The sequence below is a fragment of the Caretta caretta genome, chromosome 12 (assembly GCF_965140235.1).
Source record: "Caretta caretta isolate rCarCar2 chromosome 12, rCarCar1.hap1, whole genome shotgun sequence".
In the NCBI taxonomy this organism is placed as follows: Eukaryota; Metazoa; Chordata; order Testudines; family Cheloniidae; genus Caretta; species Caretta caretta.
Window position 1 is genome coordinate 24385143 of NC_134217.1, and position 22450 is coordinate 24407592.

Here is a 22450-nt window from a genome sequence, read left to right on the forward strand (position 1 = left end):
TCATAGCAGGGTGCATGTGGATGGGGAGGAAGAGAAAGATTCATGTTTCAGCGAAAGGGAAACATTTTGCTTCATGTACAGCCCAAGAGAAAAAGCGGAAAAGACACAAGGAGATGATTATGGTAGAATATATATTGTTTATTTATTAATGTAACCAGTATTTCGACAAACTTTATATGCAGTTTTTTTCCGGTTCATCATTCACCATTGTGTGTGTGTGTATAGATAGATGATTAGCTAGAGAGATATCGATATAGATATCTACACACACACACACAAACACACACACAAACACACACACACGCAGGCAACATAGCTTTCCAGAGATCACGCTTGCAAACAACATTGACTCTCCTTCACCTTGCACGTTTCTCCAATTACCTATATTTGAAATGGACTCCTTGTTTTTTCTCTCTCTCTCTCATGTTATAAGGAAAAGCACTGGCTGGTTAAAAGTGCTCGCTAGCAGGGGGGGTGTTTGTTGTGTCCCTCTCCCTTGGGAGGATCCAGAGTCCAGGGGGCTGCAGTTAACTAGCAGCACCGTCTTTCCCCCGACCCCAAAGGGAATGAAATCCCAGAGACACTGGATGTGTCCTAGCCCCCACTCCCAAGGTAATCAAATCCCAGACACCCCAGAGGGGGAGACTTTGGGTTATTAGGAGGCATCCTGCCCCCTAAAGAAGCCATAACCAAAAATGCTGCAGCACAAGGGCATGATCTCTCTGCCACCAGAGAAGACAGTGGTGATGGCAAGGATCTAAGCAATACAATAAAATAAAGTGTGAATAGTATACACAGAAGGGTATCACCTTACATGAGGCACAGCTGGGACAGAAGAGACAGACTTGGAGAGGGGCTTAATATCCTCGAACAAAGCAAAATACATGGAAAGTTCGTAGTAAATACCCGCATCGATAGGTATTTATTGATTTGTGCTTCGCCGTGTCACGACATACAGTACAGCATTGCTGCTCTTCGTTTTGGTTAAAGGAGAATATTCAAGACTCCTTCGCTAGGTGCTTTTCCCTTTCAGTCCTGGATTCCTGTCCACCAGGTCTCCTCTAACAAGGGGGGACGGGACGGGACGGGACACGACAATCTGCTTGCACGGCCCCAGCGTCCACCAAACCTTCCCCCACATACAAAAGAATGGGAGAGATTCACCCGAAAGGCGGCAGCACTGACAGGGACAGGTTTCAGAGTAGCAGCCCTGTTAGTCTGTATCCGCAAAAAGAACAGGAGGACTTGTGGCACCTGAGAGACTAACACCTTCTTGTCAACCGTCTAAATGGGTCATCTTGATTATCACTACGAAAGTTTTTTTCTCCCGCTGAAAACAGCTCATCTTAATTCGCCTCTTACAGTTCGTATGGCAACTTCCACCTTCTCTGTATGCATCTCTATATCTTACTCTAGGTTCCATTCTATGCATCCCATGAAGTGGCCTGTAGCCCACGAAAGCTTATGCTCTAATAAATGTGCTAATCTCTAAGACGCCACAAGTCCTCCTGTTCTTTTTACTGACAGGGACAGAGAGTCTGGATTGCACTCAGCTTTCACTCACCTACTGATCAACGAGCTAAACAACAGGCAGATACATTCTCCCCATGTTGCTTGTCATGTCTCACCCACTTTTCTTTCTGTCAGAGCTTCCTGCGACCCCCACCACTCAGCCCCCCCAGGGAGGAAGACATACACGTTTCCCCAGCCAGTACCAATTATGCCCCAACCCCACCCAGAGCACAGGACCCCTACCCGTTTGCTCAGCTGTCAGGCTGATGTGAACAGAAAGCCCACAGAGCTTTTGCAACCAACTTTTAAGGCACAGCGTGGGTTGTCTTTACCCCGTAGACACGTGGGCGTTTTCTTTTTCTTTTCAAAGCACACTCTTTTCAGCTTATTCGTGTCGTTCCTAAGGCACGGACCGTTTAATACTACAGCTGCCTGGATTCTTTTATCTGTCAATAATTAAAAACCAAACCCACCCCGTGAGACAAGCTGAACCGCAGCTCTCGACCCCGGCGGGGATCTGAATATGGCACCAAGAGTTTGCAAAAGCCCGAGTTTGTTTGGAGCGGGGCGGGAGGTGGGGCCGGGGTGCCTCACGCGCAGTTGCCCATGGCCTTGACCAAGGAGCTCTCAGGCAGCTGTCTGAAGATGCCCCTGAGTGTCTCCAGCTCCCTGGTGAGCTGCTCCACCCGCTTGCGCAGCCGGTCATTGTCACTGGTGAGCTCCATCACCTTCTGCTGCGTCTCCGCGTTGCGCTGCTTGGCCTTGTCCCGGCTCTTGCGCACCGCGATGTTGTTGCGCTCCCGGCGCACCCGGTACTCGCTGCTGCTCTTGTCCACGGACTTTTTCGTCTTGCCCCGATGATCCGCGGACATCATCTTGAGGGCGCCGGCGGCGGGCAGGCTGCTCGGGTGGTGCGGGTGGTGCGGGCTGGGCACGGGGGTGGGAGGCGGAGTGGGGTGCCCCGGCTGGAGGTGCATGGTGGTCTGCGCGCAGTGCGCGATCTGGTACTGGAGATGGGACGGGGGCTGCTGCTGCTGGGGGTAGAGGGCAGCCAGAGCCGCCTGCTTGCCCTCCGCCTCCTCCCTGGGCTCCTGTTTAATCACCAGGGGCCGCAAGCCGGGGGCGGCGATGCGCTCGTACAGGGGGTCCAGCTTGCTGTCCGTGTAGCCGGCCATGCAGCCGAAGAGCTGCTGGGGGTGGTGCGGCGGCGGCGGCGGCGGGTGCCCCTGCCCCAAGGCGGCGGCGCTGGCCCCGTGCATGCTGTGGAAGTCGAAATCCCCGGCCAGGATGGCCTTGGCTTTCTCCTGCTGCTTGCTGTGCTGGAAGAGGTCGGCCAGGAACTCGTCGTTGAAGGCGGCCGGGTCGATGTAGGCGCTGATGTCGATGGAGTTCTCGTTCTCGCAGATGTCGCTCAGCTCCGCGCCTCCCGCAGCAGGTGCAGCCGCCGAGGGAGCCTCTCTGTAGCTGTAGGCGCTGCCGGGCTGCGGAGTCTGGAGGTGGCTGCTGCTCATCGGCGGCCGGGAATCGACCTCGTAGAAGTTGGCTTGCTCCATGGAGTATCTAAACTCTGCCAGGCATGGTGAAGGGCTCCTGGAATCCAGGATTCGCGCTGGCGAAGGGGACCCAGGCGGCTGAGTGAAGCTCTCCGAGCCCGGGGACCGAACACCCCCCTGCGCCTCTGCCGGCGGATCTTGAGCGTCAGCCGCCCCGACTTCCCCTCTCACTTTAACCAACTTGTGCCACTGCTTACCCTGCTCTCGGCGATCCCCTCCCACCAGCGTGTCCGAATTGCTCTTCCTTGCTCTTAACTTTCAATTACTAATGCCTTGACTTGGTCTTATGCCTGCTGTATATATACACTCCCACAAGGGCTGGGGATCGCCCTCTAGTGTCCAACCTCCTGCTGGGAACCTTTGACCACAAGGCAGCTGCCAAGGCTGCTGGGTCTTAGTGCCTGTGTGACACGTCCCAGACTGCCTCAGTTATATTACAAACCACCCCTAGCAAGAAGATAAGCAAAGCTCAGGGTCCAGCAGCTAGCGCGTATCTGCACCTCCCTGGGGAACGACTCGTAAAAAATCCCTCCTTTAAATACCCTTTCCAGGGGCAAGGCGTTGTTGTCTCCCCTGGAACTGCGAGGCTAGAGAACTTGGAGTTTGCAATTTGCAGAATGTACCATTGTAATGTCCCCCCGCCCCCACCCCATAGCTTCAAAGATAGAAGAACGCTGGGTTTAAACCTGCTGGAAAAGTTACGCACCTGGGGACACTGATAAGAAGCCCTGTGAAACGTGTGTGGCAGCCCAAGGTGCTTTAAGTCCTGCCTTCCACGTGCCTCAGCACAGGAGTGAAAGGAGAAATTTGGCTAAAATAAATCAGCACATTTCCATCATCCACTTAAATCGTGGGTCCTTGCTAACAAATTTGACCTGTTAAGTCCAGGGGCGCTACAGAGGAAAGCCTCCACTTCTACGATCCTCCCGTTTTACAAACACGAGCTGGGAATATTAGCGGGATCGTGTTTGCCGAAAGTATCAAAGGCTGGTTTAAACACCACGTTGTTCCGGTCCGGCGCTGGCAGTGCCAGGAGCGAGCAGCCGGGTTTGAAGAAGTTCTCGGCAGTATGGTTTCCAGGTGAGAAACCCGCCTTAGTATTCGTTCAGCTGCGGATTCCGGCTTCAAACCCGGCCCTGTCAATACCTAATCCGCACACAGGCACTTCTCACAGAGCCGAGTGGGAGTCAGACAAGTGAGACCGCCTGACGTTAAACCCAAAGGCAGCCGCGTGGGCACTAGGACCCAGCCGTAAAGCCCAGGCAGTCGCCTCTTATCGGGCTGGAGAGAGGCGGAGCCCTCAGGGGTGGGGGTGAAATTCCACTTCTCTCTGCAGACTGCAGCTGGCAAAGGGGAGTCCGCTCGGAGCGGATTTATTTTAATACAGTGCACATAAAAAGCTCCCCTGGTAGATCTCGGGGTAAGGAGACCCCTCGGGATGCCTGTAGGCAAAGGTTTTTTTGAGGGATTAAAGCGGCTGAGTTTTAAGGTGGGTTGCAATGAGTTTCGGTGGGTTGCAATGAGGCCTCTGTGGTCAATGTTATCTTTACAACGTACAAAGTTCTGTGCGTGACATAGCTGCGTCTCACGCCTGATAACATCGCCAAAGCCAGACATCAGCCATTCGCTCGGCTTCAGTGCACGGGGACATTGATTCGCTGTCACATTTAGAACAGGCCGGGAGAATTTGGGTGGAAAAGCAGAAATGCTACAGACCGACCAGACAGGCCCCGCTCCAACGCCAGCGGCAGTTTATGCAGTACTCCCTGCGCCTCTGCCTCTAGTTTCTTTTTGTAACTGTTCGGATCGCTTCCCGGCACTTACACCCAGGGTCGCCCCAGCAATGATAGTATGGGTGGTCTCTCCAACACATTCCCGTCTTGCTCCTGTAACAACCGGCTGCATCAGCCTCTGGCTAAACGAAATGGGAATGTCTCTGCTCCTTAACTTTGCCAACCCTGCGAGCGATCGCTGCCCCGTGCCGGGGGGCGGGGGCATGGCACGGCCCGGATTACTTTCGCAATAGAAAGTCGGCGATAAATGCACGGGCCCTAGTTGTAACAATCTGGACCCCAGGGATAACTGGACTGACCGAGTTCCGAAATGCAAACACACCAGTCTAGCTCCGCACCGCGCGTGACCCAGCTGTCAGCCTTCGCCTCCGGTAAACCTCGCGCCCTAGGGTGCTCTGGGGCGGCCAGTGACCGTGGAGCGTGGCTGGGCCCGGCTGTGTGCTTGTCCCTTGGCTGTATTTCCTTGAGACTGTCCCGACCGGGGGCTTTGAGAGAGGACAGGCATTTCCCAGCCAGCGTGACTTCTCTTCGTGCCCGGAACAGTATGTCCTTACAATAGCTTCTCCCTGGCAAAGCCATAATAGGAGAGTCAGACCTCCGCTTGGGAGAAGCGAAGATGTACATTATTTCCTTCTGGTGCAAGACAGCATGTGTATACATAGGGTTCCCCTGGGGCTGTGTGGTTCTGCTATCTATCCTGTATAGATCTCACACTTCCAGCTGACACCTTTGAAATGTGCCTTGATGAAACAAACCTAAGGGCCATTGGAGTCGATGGGAGCAGGTCTAAGTCTAAAAGGGCTAAGGGATGCTGCAGAGACAGATGTGAAAATGGAAGGGGGTTGAAAAAGTTTGTTTTCCTGTTCCATAAATATGTGTAAAGTACTTGTACTATAAGGACTAGTTTGTATTCCCCCTGCTTAATTCCCTGGTCCCAACTAAGAAACCAGAAACTCCTTGCCAAACTATCTAGGAGAAAAAAATGTGACTTTTTTTTTTTAAGTCTTCAGTAAGAATCTGGTTTTGCAAACTCTTATTCACTATAATAGGCCTTGCTCCCTTAGTAATTCTGTTAACTTCACTGGGATTCCTCTCATGAGTAAGAGGGGATGTAGGATAAAGCCCTAAAATAGTGGGTAGTTGCTGGCTCAAAAAGGAGCTGAATTTTATGCCACTAATACTATCTGACAGTGAATGTTTTGAAGGGAAAATAAAGTTGGAATGTGAGATTCACACTGTTCTTATATGGAATATGTTATATATTGTGAATCTAAATAAATATTCTATCTTGTATGATTAGAAAGAGTAAGAACACTGTGTTCTAAGGGCTCAGTTGTACTAGAGTCTCTGACTGGAGAATGGATTCAGTAATTACAGCAGGGGAAGAGGCTCATGTGCAGATTTAGAAATGTACATCTCCATTTTCAATATAAAATTTAAAAAAATAATGTAAAGTTCGTCTTGGATTTTTCTGGATACACAAATAATTCTTCCTAAAGATTACCAGGATTGATATAAATGTTGCCATGAGTGGAATGAGCCAGTGATCCATGTGGAATGCTATCTAGCAGTTCTTGCACAACCAAAAGTCTACGGGCTTTTAATGGGAATTCTGAAAGGCAAATGCAGAATGAGTCCTCTAGTCTCTCACAGAAAGCAGGTCTGGATACCTCAGATGAAATTATAAAACCTCCATACTGCACCTAATTATTCATTACTATAATGTGTGTCCAATTCCTGCTTGCTTTATACAAGTAACCCCATTCACAACAAAGAGACTATTTGTCTGAGTCCAGGATTTTGCCCCTTGGGAGGAAATCTCTCTCTGACTACCAGTTGATGATTAATTTATACCTCAAGGTTTTTAAGGGCCTTATCCTTCATTGAAGTCAACAGCAATAGGCTCTAACTATTTAAAATGAATGGTCATTGTTGTACTGTGCATCATATACGTGTAACCAAAATGTTTGCAATCCAACAACAATTGGATTTACTAGTGCCCTTAAAACATATTAATATTTTATAACAATTCTGAAGTTTTGATCTGAACCCACAACTTAAAAGAAATTCAAAGTAAAGGCTGAAAGTTTGGGATCATATTCTATTCTATTCTTAACTATCATCATTATCACCCAAACAAGCAACCAAACAAGTCCCTACAATTAGGCATGTTGACTGGTTTGCCTAGCATGTTTCTCCTTAGATCTAGTTACATTTTAAATGGACTTTAATATAAGGCAAACTCGGTTACCAGCCTTACACAAATGAGATTGTTCTTATTGTGTTCTGCTTTTTTGTCCCTCACTTTTCTAAGAAATTGAAAACTAATAAACGAGAAAACCTAGCAACTGATAACCTCTCTAGATGATATAAATACATATTTTCACTTCCAAACTTGTGGACGGATAGCAGCGCATTTGGAAGAGCGGATTTCAGTCCCCAGACCTATTGGTCTCAGCTAAATGTGTTAAGGAGTTAATGAATTCAGCCCAAAAGAGGAAGGATGCCTATTGCATCACCAAAAGAAAAGGAGTACCTTTGGCACCTTAGAGACTAACAAATTTATTTGAGCATAAGCTTTCGTGAGCTACAGCTCACTTCATCCCTGGAACAGCACTGCTGTCAACTCTTGAGGGTGCTATTCTTCCATCTCATAGTAAGATCCTGCTCTCTGATAACTGTAAGGCTAAGGAACTATTAGGAAAAAGGCCCTAGAATTGTAAACAATATTATCAGTTAACTAGACAAAATCAGTTGTGATTGCTGCTAGTAAGGAGAGGAGTCTGAGAAAATGAAAAGAAAGAGCAGATTGTAATAATTAAAGAATACAAATGCATTGTTTTTTGGGTTTAAAATTAATTTAGTGGCCCTTAAACATGCCAGCTTGATAGCAAAGCAAACCAAAGTCTTTTCTTTTCCCACATCTACCCTTGCAGTCATTTCATACTCCAGACTCTCATTGACTTCAAAGCAATTTACTTGTGCATATAGCTGCAGGATCTATTTGGCTTTACATATTGCATGACCAGTACAATATTCCTCATTCTGCTCCACTAGTATGAAAGTGCACACAAAGTGTAAAGCTTATTCTTATTCTATATTTTGTATTGTGGTAGCAACCAGGAGCGCCAACCATGGACCAGGATCCCATTGTACTAGATACATTTATTTTATTACTTTGTTAAGTAAGGACATTTCACCATCACTAACAGGGCTCCAGAATGTCCTATGTTTGCACGCACAACTACTGTTGACATTAATGATAATTTTGAGCATGAACTGGGGGGAGTGGGTAGTTCTGAATAATGAGGCAGTAGATATAAGCAATACTGGCCCATATCTTGATGCTTCTGCAAATACTTAGTCAATCTGTGTTTCATATTTGAATGGAGTGTGCCCACATTTCGTTAATATCATTGTATTTAACATTTGACAGAAACCTTTAGATGAACTAACCAGAAATCCTGCCCACATGTAAATACAGAATTATATTTTTAAGCTATGATATTCAATATTTAATTATTCTGATCAGACCTAAGATTTTTTTTAAGATTGAGTAAATTGTAAAAAAAAAAAAAAAAAAAAAGCAGCAAATCACTATTTGATGTCCTCCAAAGTATATAACATCTAATTTTTTATTACTGGGTAAACTTTAGCTGTGATCAGTAATATTTGTTTTAGGTACTCTGACATTGTACTTTGAAAGTGGTAACAGGACCCAACAGAAGGAGTCCATAGGAAGGGCTATTAATCTGACACTCCTTTCTTAAGGTATTGTAAATATACTGGCTTAGACCTATGCTCTGAGGGCACAGATCTTCCACCCCCTGCTGCAGAAGCAAAATAGGAGTCAGCCAGTATTGCACCACAGGCTAACCTCTCCTTTCCCCTTTCCCCTGCCTATGCAGGGGGACGAGACTAGATGGGTAGGGAAGAGGGGAATTGGCCTTCCAAGGGCAGGGCTAAGGGACAGAGACATGCAGAAAAGAGTACAGCTTGATGGACAGCCCTTCCCTGGTGATCCCAGTGGCTGCCCCAGCCAGAGATGGTGCCTGTTAATGTGACTCAATTGAAGCCACACTTCCAGTGAGCCAGGGAGCAGCCAGAAGCACAAGGTTTTCATGTTAATGAAGACCTGGGGATCCACCAGGTTGGTGGCAGGCCACGTAGCCTACCTACTTCATATAGCCTGGCCCCATAGTAAAAGAGAAGTTTCCTTGTGGAAACCCCCTTTCCCAGATTTCAGAGTAGCGGCCATGTTAGTCTGCCTTCTGGCGGGTTTCGGGGGTGGGATGATCTGGATCACCATTCCATAACATAGTAGACAGGAATCCCCTCACTCCCACACACAGATGTGGAGCTCCTCAGAGGAATGGTCTCTACAGACCCAGTCCCATTCCCATGGAAGCCAGCGAACCGGGAGTATCTCAGCACTCGGTTATCCCAACAGTAAAAAAAAATCACTTATAACATGCTACGTTTGGTCCAGTGAGAGAAAAATTACTTATCATTAGGGGGTTATTTTCTTTGGTGCTTACATCACACAGGTGAAAGGCATCAAACCTCCACTATCTTTCCCCATCCAAGTTCAGAATCAATTCTCTCCCTATGTTCTTCTCACTCCTTATGCTTTGCCAGTTCTGGCCTCTTCTCAGACCTCCCTCTGCTGTTTTTGTTTTTCTTTGCTGCTGCTGTATCAGTTACCAGGAAACATCTACCCAGTTCCCTCTCCTCTGATTACTACTCATCTCTTCAAAACTGTAGCTCAAAACCCACCGTGTCTGTAATATGTTACCTGCAGTCCTGCAAAATCTGGCCCTAAAACCATAAGCTGTTGACCAGTTAATCGAACCACTTTTTATCATTAGCAATCCTTTACTTACACAACACCTCTTTTATTAAAATCTTATTTGATTTACCATTTAAATAGTGCCCAAGATGCGCAGAGGGCTTTACAGACATAGAGTAAGACAAGTCCCTGCTCCATAGAAATTACAGTGTAAACAAACAACACACAAAGGTGTGTGAGAAAGTATGTGACAGTTTTTTCTCACCCCCCCCACCCCCTTGTTTCCTTCCCCAGCTACCTCTATTACATTCTCATGGGTCTCAGACTTCACCCTATAATTCTTTAAAATTCTCTTATCAGTCTGTATCCATTATCAATTTTCTTCCATAGTTCCCCCATCTCCACCCATTCATTCATTGTTTTTCATCCTTTACTACAATTTACCCACTACCTCCCCCATCTCCTGTCTGCACTTACTTTTCAACCATCTATCTTGGCTACTTATGTAGTTCCCATTACCATAGTACCTGACTGCCTTACAAGCATTAATGGATTTATCTTCACAACAGCCCTCTGAGGCACAAAAGTGCTATTATCCCCCATTTTACAGGTGGGGAGCTGAAGCACAGAAAGATGGAGTGACTTACCCAAGGTCACATACGAAGTCAGTGACAGTGCAGAGAATTGAGCCCAGGTGTCCCAAGTCCTAAGCTAGCGTGCTAACCACGGCACCGTCTAACAATTGCACTGGTGCAACTTCTTAAAACCTCTTCTCTTCTGCTTTCCCCACAGTCATAGCATCTGTTTATTTCCCCCAAAGATTTGCCTTAACTATGCAAATAAGCCAAAGGAAAAGTTAAATTGACGTATCTTAAAAGACATTTCCCTTAAAATAAATGATCACAGAAAACTGCATTCCTTTCTTTTTTGTTTAATGGCACTTTATGGATTAACAGAATATATAGGAAAATATATGTTGTTCTTCTATATCCCAATCCAACCCCATTGAAGTCAGTGGGAAGACTCTCATTGACTTTAGTAGGTGCTGAATTAGGATCCTAAATAGCATCACAACATACTAGCAATTATAATACAACAGAACAGCAACAGACAGGAGAACATACACTCCTCACTGAGTCTTACTCTGCTCTCCAAAGCATTCCGTCCCCCACAGTCCAAAGGCTAGAACGCTTTATATCTGATTGGCTGTATTGCTGGTGCCACCTGAAATTTAGTCCATCAGACATTTATTTGACCTACAAATAAATCCAGCAAGCAAGTAGCCTAGAATGTTACTCACTGACAATGTTACATGTTTGACTGACACTGTCATGGATAAAATCAGTCTGGACTCTACATCTATCTGATGGGACTATCAGTTTGCTGCCCATTACCCCAGTTCATAGGTGCTGGAACTAGCGGTGTTGGGAGTGTGGCTTGACCCCCTGTCTTGAAGTGATTTCCATCATATGCAGAGTTTATAGTTTGAATCAATGGCTCTAAGCACCCGCACCATACAAACTGTTCCCACACCACTGCCCCAGTTCTGTTTTAGAAATTCCAGTTAGTTGAAGGAATAGTGTCCCCCGAAGTATACATATAATTCACCTTGATACCATGAGAATCTTATGATTACCAGCTCCCCTCATAAATTCTAATTTCTAATAAACAGGGGAAATAGCGCTACACTTGTTACAAATAGCTCATAATACAGAATGTGTGAACATTCCAACATAAAATTAAATTGCATTAAAAAAATTGGGAAAAAAAACTGCCTCTTTTCATTTTATTTGTTTTAGTTTATTTAGGTATACAAAATATTCTTGCAGTTAGCCTGCAGCAGAGATACTTGAATTTGCTGTCTTAATACAATATTTGGACTACTGGGCTAACCATAAAATTGATGTTAGATTACCAGCAGGACACTGGGATTGAATAAATCTAACCCAAAACAATTCTGTACTTTTTAAAAAGCATATTTACAAAAAATGGGTTAATGTTGTACATTTTGGGAAGGCCCATTAAGTAACCAGGAGCCTAGTACTGGTTTAGGTACAACTTCTTATTGATGTCATTGGGGACTTAAAAAAAAAAAAAGACAATACAACAGGGCCTTGGATTATCTCAATATCCACCATGGACCTGATCTTTCAGCATTTTGCAAAAACAAAATTATTATTGTTATTATTTATATACTCAAATGTGCTAGGCACTGTACAGAGATATAGGAAGGCACAGTCTTTGTCCCGAGGGGCTGGCCAGGGGCCTGGCATGAGCGGCCCTTCTCTGCCCAGCCCAGTGCGAGGGCACTATTTACAAACTGGCAGTTGCCAGGTGCACAGTGGCCTGCCCAGCCCTGTGCTGCCAGCATGCCACTTCTCCTCGGGGGGTGGGCCTATATGGCGCCACACAGCTCCCCCCCACTCAATGCTGGAACAACCCGCTGATTCCCTATGGCCAGAGCCTTGCTGGACCCACTATGCCCAGTGCCCCCACCAGACCCTGCCACAAATGCACAGTGCCCTGCCCAGGGCCCCCCTGCCCACAGCCCCACCACAACTGCCCAGCAGCCCACACAGAACCCCCACTCCCTAGTGCCCCAACACACAGATCTTCCCTGCCCCCTCACAGCCCAGCACCATCCCCCATCCAGACAGCTCCTCCCCCATGCCCTCCCTCCCAGCTGCAGTCACCGGCCCTGTTGGGAGGTGACTGTCTGCCAAGCTTAGCTGCCTGGGCTGGTCCTGGGGTGGGGAATTGCTCCGGCCCCTGGGGGGGTGGTGCAATCACCCAGGCCAGGGCCTGCCGCAGCCAGGCTCCCTCAGGACCCACTTGCCTGGAAGGGCCCAGCCAAGCCCCTGACACTGTCATGCCTAGCTGTCCGAGACTGGCCAGGCTTCTGCACCAGTCCTAGGTGGCTCAGTTCCAGGGAGACAGAGACTCCCGGAGCCGGAGGTGCGCTAGGGTCCAATCAGAGGACAGAGAGAAGCTGGCGGGTGGGGTCAGGGGGTGAAGAGGAGCCCTCAGCGGGCAGGCCGAGAGGAGCAAGTGGTGGGCGGGGTTGCGGGAGCCAGCGGGCTGGCGGGGTCTCAGGACACAGGGCAAGAAGAGCAGGCTGGGGCCCCTTCTGAGCATAGGCCCGGCTCCAGGGCGCCACTGTAAACCCGGCACTGTTTACAATCCAATAGTGGGCATGACACAATAAGTCAGAGCTATAACAATAGATAGGGAAATGGATAGATGGACAGACAAGGGTTACAAAAATAAGGTCATGCAATCAGGGCCATCCCTAGGGGGGTGCAGGGCCTGGGACAACCCCTCTCTACTCCCACTTCACCCCTTCCCCCAGGCCCCACCTCTTCCCGCCCCTGCTCCACCCCCATTCCACTCCTTCCCCAAGCCCCCGCCCTGCCTCTTTCCGGCTTCTACCCCTCCCACGAGCAACACCAGGAGCTAACCTGCTAATCCCCCAGGCTGCCCTGGACCCTGCTTCCCCCGAAGCGCTGGGCCCGGGGTGGTTGCCCCATCTGTCCTATGGACGGGATAGCTCTGAGTGCAATTACTTATTTACGCACATGTCCTTTCACAAAATATATTCCCTAACATGTAGCCCAAACTCTCCTCTCTATACCCACTAAAATCCCTTTCCAGGGAGGAGGTTGTTACAGGAGACCAAATGTCAGATTCCAGTTTACTGGAAAGTGACTGGAAAGTTCCCGATCAGGATGCCTTTCCCATTCCTCAGGTGCAGTGGGTCTGGCTGCTAACTTCAGTGGGAGTTTGTCTGAATGAGGACTGTAGGATCGGGCCCATGATATAGTCAGGTCAAGAATCTGATTGCATTGCATTTTTTTACATTGTGTTTTCTATTTATTTTACATTCTTTTTTGAATTACTGTAGCATGTTAGCATTCTCCCAGAGCTGATATTTTAGGTCCTGATCCTGCAAACACTGCATGTAAGAATGCTTCTGGGATCTGACTTTTAGTCACAGGAAGATAAAGACAACACATCCATGGTCTAATCCTGCTTCTGTTAAAGTCATAAAGAGTATGCCATTGACTTTAGTGGCAGCAAGATCAGGCCCTGACTTGTCTCACGTTAAAAAAAAAAAAATCAGGTTTTAACCAGTCTAGATACTAACCACTATAGAATAAATTAGTGTTAAAGTCGACAACATTTTGCATCTGAAAGCTTAACCTCAATGCTGTACCAAATTCTGCTTACTTTACCTTAGGCAAAGTATCCCACTGACTTCAAAGGGATTACCAACAACAAACTAAACAGGATTTGATCCACTAAGTGTAATGAAAAGTTTGAAGGAATCAGAAGAAGTAGGAGCCAACAGGGTGTTTTCTGAAATTCCTACGTGTGTGTATGCATGAAATAATACAAACATCCCAAATGTTAATGATCAAAGTAATAGTATGTTGTAATATATTTAGCAAGTGTAAGGGAAACAACAGAAAAATACATAAACAGAAAAGAAGAGGTACATTCTCTGGCTTGAAAGCCATTGAAGATTTGGAGCTAAGCAACAGATACTGGTACTTTTGAGAAAGGAATTTCCTTGACTCTCTCTTACAAATAATTCACTACACTTACATTGATGAGACTGCTGAAACACACTTCTTACATAAAGCATCGTGCTGAAATTTTCATCTACAATACGTTAATGTAGCAACAGCATGACTGCACTCAAGACTGACCAGGGAACTAGACAGCAAGCCAAGGAGATAGCATCCCCTCCCACAGAAACATTTTCTAGTCACATAGAAAAGTCCCCTTCATTTTCAATTTAAATTCCAAAGGTCAGAAAACATAAAACAAACCAACCTGACACTCCCAAGCAGCAGAGATAACACCTCCTCCCCTTCCTCCAAGTCTTCAAAGGAATATTAAATATGCACAGTAAAGCTCAGCATTGACCCTTGCTAATAAAAATACAGAGAAGTTACAAACCAAGCAGTGAGTCCATAAGATCTTTAAATTTACATTTTTTATTTGAACTGGAATATTATGCTCTAACTACACCAAATCTTTATCTTATTTTTGGTGCAGTAACAGTTAATCACAAACCAGGCTGAGTCAGATGACCATTAATTTCTCCTGAATGAATCATAGTCCCATAAAAGTGCAGAAACTAAAGCAGAGATACAAAGAAGAAATTCCAAAATGTTGCTGTAAAATATAAATTAACATATCAAGTGGAGTAACTTAGACCAACAGACAATTTCCATTACTTTTTACATTTTATTAGTAGTCATTAGTAGAATTGAGTGAATGCTCCAAAAAAGTATTTTCCATCACACATTAGATAAAAATGGAGAACTCATTTAGAGGGAATTCACAACCCTTTTTGTTTGTTTTCCAGGAGCATTCATGAGTGGGTTTTTTGCTTGCAAGAATGTTTCAGAAAGTAAAAATCTAATGAATTGTTGTACTAGTGTATTTATATGAAGTCTCATGTTGGAAGGGCTCACCAAGCAATGTTGAAATTTCCCTAATAAAACATTCAATCATCCAACCAAGAAGTAGAAACAATAATATGTGACTTAGGTGACCAATTAACATGCCAAATAGCGAACAACCAGATACAAAACCAACCAAATACAAAGCCGAAGCAAATAATTTATGGAGAGCCCATGAGCTGAAATATGTTCTTAATTTTAAACAAATAAACATTTTAAAAAATTAGTCTGTTTATAAGTCAAAAAGGCTATATTCACAGAATAAGGTCCCCATCCTGCAAAAAATGTACACACATGCGTAACTTCAACTCAGTTAAGTTATGCATGTGCATAAGTTTTTGCAGGATCAGGTCCTAAATTATTCACTCTGAATAGTTTTATCTAGTCAATAAGTAAATCAGGAACAAATATTTATTCATGTAAACTATTTATAGTTGTTAATATCAGCATAAAATCCTTCATTCTTTGCTCACCCAAAACATCCATTGAATTCATGGGGAATTTGAGAGGTGTAAACAATTTCCGACATTAGTAAAGTTAACTTTTAATCTTAGACAAATAAGTAGGGTTTGATCCTGTATTCTTTATGCAGGCAAAATTCCTAATCAGACATAGATATAATAATATCAGTGTTTGAGCTGCACTGTTATAAAAAGAATTAATGTAACATGTTTTGTGTGCTGTATCTTAAAATACTGCATTATATTTATGTCGATAATAACAGGGCCTATGAACCATTTAAGTCCCACTTAAATAGTTAAGATAGGGCTTAACTATGACTTAAATGGTGCATAGACCTTTTCTGGACGCACTGCATAGGAATGAATTTAATCATTTATGAATGGACACAAATAAATACACAGATGTTTGGTTAGCCAAGCTTGGAATTTCTATAATAATGTAGTCTGAGGCCAAGATTCTGGTCTTAGTTAAGCAGGTGCACATCATTGTGCATTTCATAACAATGGATGCCACACATGCAAGCCTGTACAAGCTCAGCAGATGATTCTACTAGATAAGCAACATGTGCCCATGCATCCTGGAAAAGAATCAAGCCGTAAAGTTCTTTGGGTGCCCAGGGTGTTAACACAAGTATTAAAATGGTTTATAATGTAACTAGATAATTATAGTATTATCCTAAAGGAAAACAATGTATTACAGATTTTGACCCACAGTTAGGAATGACCTGGAGGGCAAAAGTTATTGCAGCCTACCCCAAATCTGGCTTGCAAAGAACACATAAGAACATAAGTGACTTTTTTTAAAATGTAGTTCAATTTTATTAGTTTTTAAAAAATATTAAAAATGCTCAAAATTGAAATATAACAGGGGTGGAAATTAAACATTTTAACTTTTTGGTTCACCAAAAATTAAAAAAAAAGATTAATTTTAGGTCAACACAAAATGATAATTTCTTAACTTCTAGAAACCAAAAATATCCATTTATTTGCATGGATCTTGAGGGGTATCTTCTGAAGTTTCTATGTTGAGAACCTGGTATCCATTTGAAACTTCTAGTGTGTGGAATTCAGTGCATCTAAAAGCACAAACACAAATGCTGTAGCTTTTTCCAGAGCTCAGATACCAATACTGCTAGAGTATGGATTATCTGAGAGCTTTCTGGGTATTTCCATACTATTGAGAATATCACGCCTAGAAATAAAGCCATTGCTAATGGATGGCCATAGTGAATGTACTGATGACTCTGATCAACTGTCCTTTAATATGATTAAGCAACATAAATCAAGACACACATGTGGATGGCAGCTTGGCCCAACCTGTAAGATAATCAAGCTTTCCCGCAAAGAGTTTGCCAATCATCTAAGGAAGACAGATGATCCTTGTTGGACAGTCAATACTCAGAAGAATCAAAAGAACATTCTTCAAGGGACAGGAGGACAATAGAAGGGTATGCTGTCTTCTGGAACCAAGACACAAGATGCCACTCTAAGATTGGATAGGCTTCTAAAGCTGATGCACAAGGACTTTGATAGTTGTTCATATTGTCACTAATGACACTACATCACAGATCTGAGATAACTTCAGGGAACTTGGAAGTGTGCTAAAGAAAAAGAATGTCCAAGCAGTCTTCTCTGAGATCTTTCCTGTCCCACAAGTGAAGGAGGACAAAAAGCAGAAGATTCTAGAAAAGAACCCACTGGATAGGTGAGTGGTCTAAAATGAAGGGATTTGGTTTAGTGAAACATTGGGCCACTTTCCATGGGGAGATGGAACTCCCCATTTATAGGTTGGATGGCCTCCACCTCAGTAGAAGGGGTGGGACTGATCTCCTCAGGAACACTTTGGCAAGAGTAGTCAGTAGGGAGTTAAATTAATAGAAAATGGGGTAGAAAAAAGAGGGAAGATAGAAGCACTCAGCACAAAATTGAGATGCTGAGAACAAAATTAATCAAGGAACCAAAGGACATGAAGAGAAGAAATTCTTGAATTGCCTATACTCCAACACTAGGAGTCTGGATAACAAACAAGAGAAACTGAAATTGCTCATTTATGACCATAAATTCAATCTACTTGGTATTTTTGAAACCTGATGGGATGATGTGTATGATTAAAATGTTAAAATCAATGGTCATAACCTATTTACAAAGGACTAAGTAGGCAAAAGGGAAGGGGGAGTGGCACTACGTCAAAAATGGCATTACCTGTTTCTGAGTCACTGATAACTTGGAAGAAAATGATCTTGAATGCTTATGGATCAACATCCTCCAGATAAAGCACAAGATGGGATATTAGTTGGTGTCTGTTACAGACCACAAAATCAGACTAGAGACTATCTGTCTCCTTATGCACCCATCTATAACGTGTAGGAAAAGCAGGCGAGTACTCATGGGAACACTTACTTGTGTGACAGAGACTTTCAAATGGCTGCATGTGCTAGTGAACTAGCCTCGTTTTACTGAGGAAAACCATGGCATGACAGAAAGCACACAAAATCAAAAGAGCCACACGTAGTTGCATTCTGCAATTATTTTAGAACTTGTTTCCATTTCAAAAAGCTCAAAAAGGGGGGCCTGGCTCCTAATTAAATCAATGAGTTTTGATATTTACTTCAGTTGGAACAGGACTGAACTCTTGTGCTCTCTCTAATTTTTACATAAAGATATGGAGTTACTTACATTTTCTTCGATGGAGAGGAAACGTACCATATGTGGTTAACAAAAGTCCTGATCTTGCTCCCACTGAAATAAAAAGCAAAATTCTGGTTGACATTAGCAGCAGCAGGACTGAAGCCGATCACAGATTTTCTGTTATTCACAATATGCTTTCTCAAATTTCCCTCCTGTATAATTTGTATCATTCAAGTATAAATCATTCAAGTATAAATAACTCAGTTTCTACTAATTTTCCTGTCCAGGGGGGCTAAACAATCAGGCAGGCTACACCTGGGAGTGACTAGATTGTGATTTCTTTTCCCCCTCTTTCAAGCAGCTGCATATTGGGTTTGTGTATTATTTTAAAGACCATTGCAGGGGTACAATAAAACCATTGATGCTATGGAGAATAGTAATCAAGAATTAAGGAGTATTTGCCCTCCTCCTTCCCACAGCAAGGGACTAAACGAGAATAAACAGATCTAGGCCTCTCATATTTCATTACTGTTTTTATAGCTACCTTGTTCAAGCTATTGTTCTGATCCACCAAGAAGCTTTTCAACTGACTGAAGATTTATCCCTAAACCATTAACACTGTTTAATATCAGGTGTATATGAATCAGACAAAATTCTTCATTAAAATACTCCCCATGACAAATACTATGAATGTCCTAGTAATTATGGGTGGGGATTTTCGTGCAGTGGCTGATCAAGCCTTGGAAAAGAGCCATGGCCTTATGCATTCAAATACTAAGCTATCTTGATCCTTGCAGCCCTCATTTGTGCTTTTGGGAATATAGGACAGGTGTGGCAGTTACTAAGCCTGGGTACTTGAGAATTCACCTTTTATTACTTGGTGCATTATTCTCGTTCAGACTTGTTTTGGGTCTAATGAGTCCCATTTAAATCAAGTGTACCTGTGATACATAGTATTTTTCTTTCAGGCCATGTACCTACTTCATTTTTTCCCCCTGTGTAGTTCTTCAGCCTCGCCTCTCCTGTCACATTGTAGGAATGGGAGCATAACAGGTGGCAGTGAGAAACCTATTATTTATCCCTGGCCACTTAAAAAAAACACCCCTTTTCATTTGCCTTAGATAACTAAAAAACCTTATATTAAGCATAGTGCTATAAATACTGAGGTAAGATTAGCTAGGGCTTTGACCCCGGTCCTACTGAAGTCAACAGCAAAACTGCCAATGATTTTAATAGGAGCAGAATTGCGCCCCTAGTTATCTAAGGCAAAACTGGAAAGAGTTTAAAGGCAGCCACAGTTTGATATTCAATTTACTACCTTGCCAGAACATGGCAATCTTCTCCCCTTTAGATAAGGCAGTCTCAGAATGGCCTAAAAATTTAGGCACCTATGAGCAATGTGATGCACAAATATCTTTCTTCCAGATCAAGCTGTTCTCCTTAGAGAATATGGAAGAAGGGGATACAGAGGAACTTGATTAAAACTTTTCAAAGCTGAGTGCTCCAAATTAGACTCCGGTATCAATATTCAGCTGTTTAAATATAAGTTCCCTGATATTCATAGGTGTTGAGCATCTATATCCTCTGTTGACATCAGTGGGATTTATGGTTGCTCCACACTCCTGAAAAATCAGGCCATATATTAGGTATCTAAGTTTAGGCACCCAGGTTTGAACATATTGACTCTTATATAATAAATGTCACAAGAATATGAAAATCACATGTGTCCTACCTGCATTCTTGTCTGATCTCAAGAAAGTGTGTGTGAGACTAGAGAAAAAAATACACATCTTGTGACCTGGCATTAGCATTCTATTAATGAAAAAGCCAGCATGAAAGTAAAATGTCAACAGAAATATGCAAGACTAAAGTCAAATTGCTAAATGCAGACTCATTAAATCTGAAAATGTAAGGGAAAATGAAGGCCCATACTGTTTTTCTTTATGAACAAAAACATTTGCAGAAGAAAGTACAAATAATGAGCATAAAACTGGGATCACACAGAAAACCTCAAAAACATTAAAACAAGGACAAATAGTTTTTGCACTCTAGGTGATAGGTGGTGAACCTTCTTAAAAATGTTCATAAGGCTTAAGGGAAAGTATGGTCTTTAGGTAATGGTACCTTCACTTTAATATAACTGTATATATTATTACAATATGCACAATATTAATACTGGAACATTGCTATGGGAGCCCACCTAGCATCAAACAAATCGGAAAGGATTCTATCCTAGCAGGGATTTGGTAGTTCTGGTGACACTTGAATTCAAGAACTATTGTACATGGCCAGTTACCTGGCAATAATTTGTTAAGGTGTGTACATCAGTGGCATATCTAGACAGCATTAATCAATTTTCTTTCTCTACTAGTTGGTAGGTTTCTTCAGTTTTCTCTCTTTCCTGAAGGCCCAGTCTGGTTCTCACTGAAATGAGGAGTTGATCTTGCAAACAATTAAGCATGCATGTAACTTTATTCATGAGTAGTTCCACTGAGTTTTTAGCATTGTACACTATTCGTATGAATAAGGTTACGTATGTGGTTAAATATTTGCAGGATCAGGTCCTAAAATGATGAGTTTAGTCTAAATTTTTCCTTACATCAGATTTCCCTTATGAGGATTAATGAATGTAAGGCACAATTTGAGGTCCCAGGAAGGCATATTAGAAGTACACATTATTCAAGTATTATTAGGGCCTGGCTAATGTTTCATATTTACCTCAAATTTTTGTTTATACGGTTGGTGTAATATGAATTAAATCACTAGTGAAAAGCTGCTGGCTGCAGATACCATCAGAGAAAACATCAAAGAGTTTCAACTGGAGAAAGAACAAAATTAAAGTTGAAGATGTTAAAACAAATGTTTGGCGATTGGTGAGGAAATAGTCCCAGGTAGCAATGAATTGAGTAATTTGTCCAGACTAATCTTCAGAATTCTTCCTCAAGATATGTTTTATTTCTACAAGGCTTAAAAAAACACACATAAGACCAGAGGCCCAAAATCTTTTATGTATCTGGCAAAACCATATTATTATATTTGTGCATACAAATGCTATTACTAGCATGTTTCCTTTGTGTACACCAAAACACTGTGTGGGCAGGTATAGGGTCAATACATTGTATTACAGTCTTGGCTTACACATGAACTTGAACACCTAAATTTGGTCAAAAATCAATGTTTCACACATGCAAGCAACATAAAAAATTGATCATATAGCCCTAAGTTTTCAGAACTGCTGCATGCATTTCCTACGACTGCTGATACAAATAGCCAGCATGACAATAATGCATATGCAAATTGGGTATGCAAATAAGCACATATTTTTACATGTGTATCTGTGCGTGCAGAATTCAGGATATCTGGGCTGTATCTTGTGGGTATAAAAGCTGTTACTCCTATAGCCCCCACACACACTTCCTGAGGCTTTGGAGGTATGTGTGAGCAAATCTGTTAATCCAATAGCCCTGTGCACTCAGTCTGGCACTGAGTGTGTGTGTGTGTGTGTGTGTGCGCGTGCATGGGCGGGGCTAAAAGCTATTATGCCAATAGTTTCCTTCCATCCACCCACACTGCTTGGAATTGGAGGAGAGGGTAAAAGTGTTTACCCTGATAGATCCCCTGCCTCTGAGATTGGGGTTGTGGTTAAACAGAAATCTTACAGTTTGGTCATGGGGTTTTGACAGGAACATACCTAACGTGAGTAAGAACTCCTTCTTTCTTTGACACAAGAGGCTGTGTTAGCGGGAAGGACATTTCCAGAGAGGCGCTGGGTGACCTTTTTCCACTTTCAGCCCAAGAAGTTGAATCTACATTTGAGAAGTAACTAAGTTCCTCTTATACAATGCTAAAAGGGAGCTCACCTGTTGCCTAGTTCAGAAGAGCAATAATGTTAGCTTGGTTTCCTCTCATTGTTGTCACTAAAATTTCTTCTGACTGAGGCCAGGCTAGTTTGCTTTCAGGAAAGCAGTGTGCCAGACATGAATTACTCCTGGGGGAAATCTGCGCTACTGCGCAATGCAGAATTTTGTAGAAATTAGCGTGCATGCAGAATTTCCTTTCCTCCACAGAAATGGGCTGCAGTGCTGCTAGCAGCCACTAGGGGCCATTGGATTCTGCAGAGCCCAGCTTGCCCATGGAAGACACTGCTGGGGGAAGGGGAAGAGAGCTAGAGCAGGGGTTCTCAAACTGGGGGTCGGGACCCCTCAGGGGGTCACGAGGTCATTACATGGGGGGTCGCGAGCTG

General features: G+C 43.7%; 1 protein-coding gene and 1 long non-coding RNA gene across 3 annotated transcripts in view; both read right to left on the reverse strand.

Annotated features, from left to right (window-relative positions):
- The window catches only part of LOC125645370 (uncharacterized), a 35297-nt gene that overhangs the window by 10775 nt on the left and 2072 nt on the right, over positions 1–22450 (reverse strand). Inside the window, exons 2-3 of one of the 2 annotated variants that reach the window (XR_007359288.2) lie at positions 18256–18318; positions 14484–14581 (exon numbers count right to left, since the gene is read on the reverse strand). This is a non-coding gene — a long non-coding RNA (uncharacterized LOC125645370). The remainder of the gene's footprint in view (positions 1–14483; positions 14582–18255; positions 18319–22450) is intronic. The other variant, XR_007359287.2, reaches the window with a different exon arrangement.
- On the reverse strand, positions 118–5515 carry CEBPA (CCAAT enhancer binding protein alpha). Its single transcript, XM_048870786.2, has one exon. The coding sequence runs from the start codon at positions 3063–3065 to the stop codon at positions 2103–2105; it is 963 nt and encodes a 320-aa protein (XP_048726743.1). The 5' UTR covers positions 3066–5515; the 3' UTR covers positions 118–2102.

Coding starts and splice junctions, on each gene's coding strand:
- CEBPA (XM_048870786.2), bottom strand. CDS start 3,065: ATGGAGCAAGCCAACTTCTACGAGGTCGATTCCCGGCCGCCGATGAGC.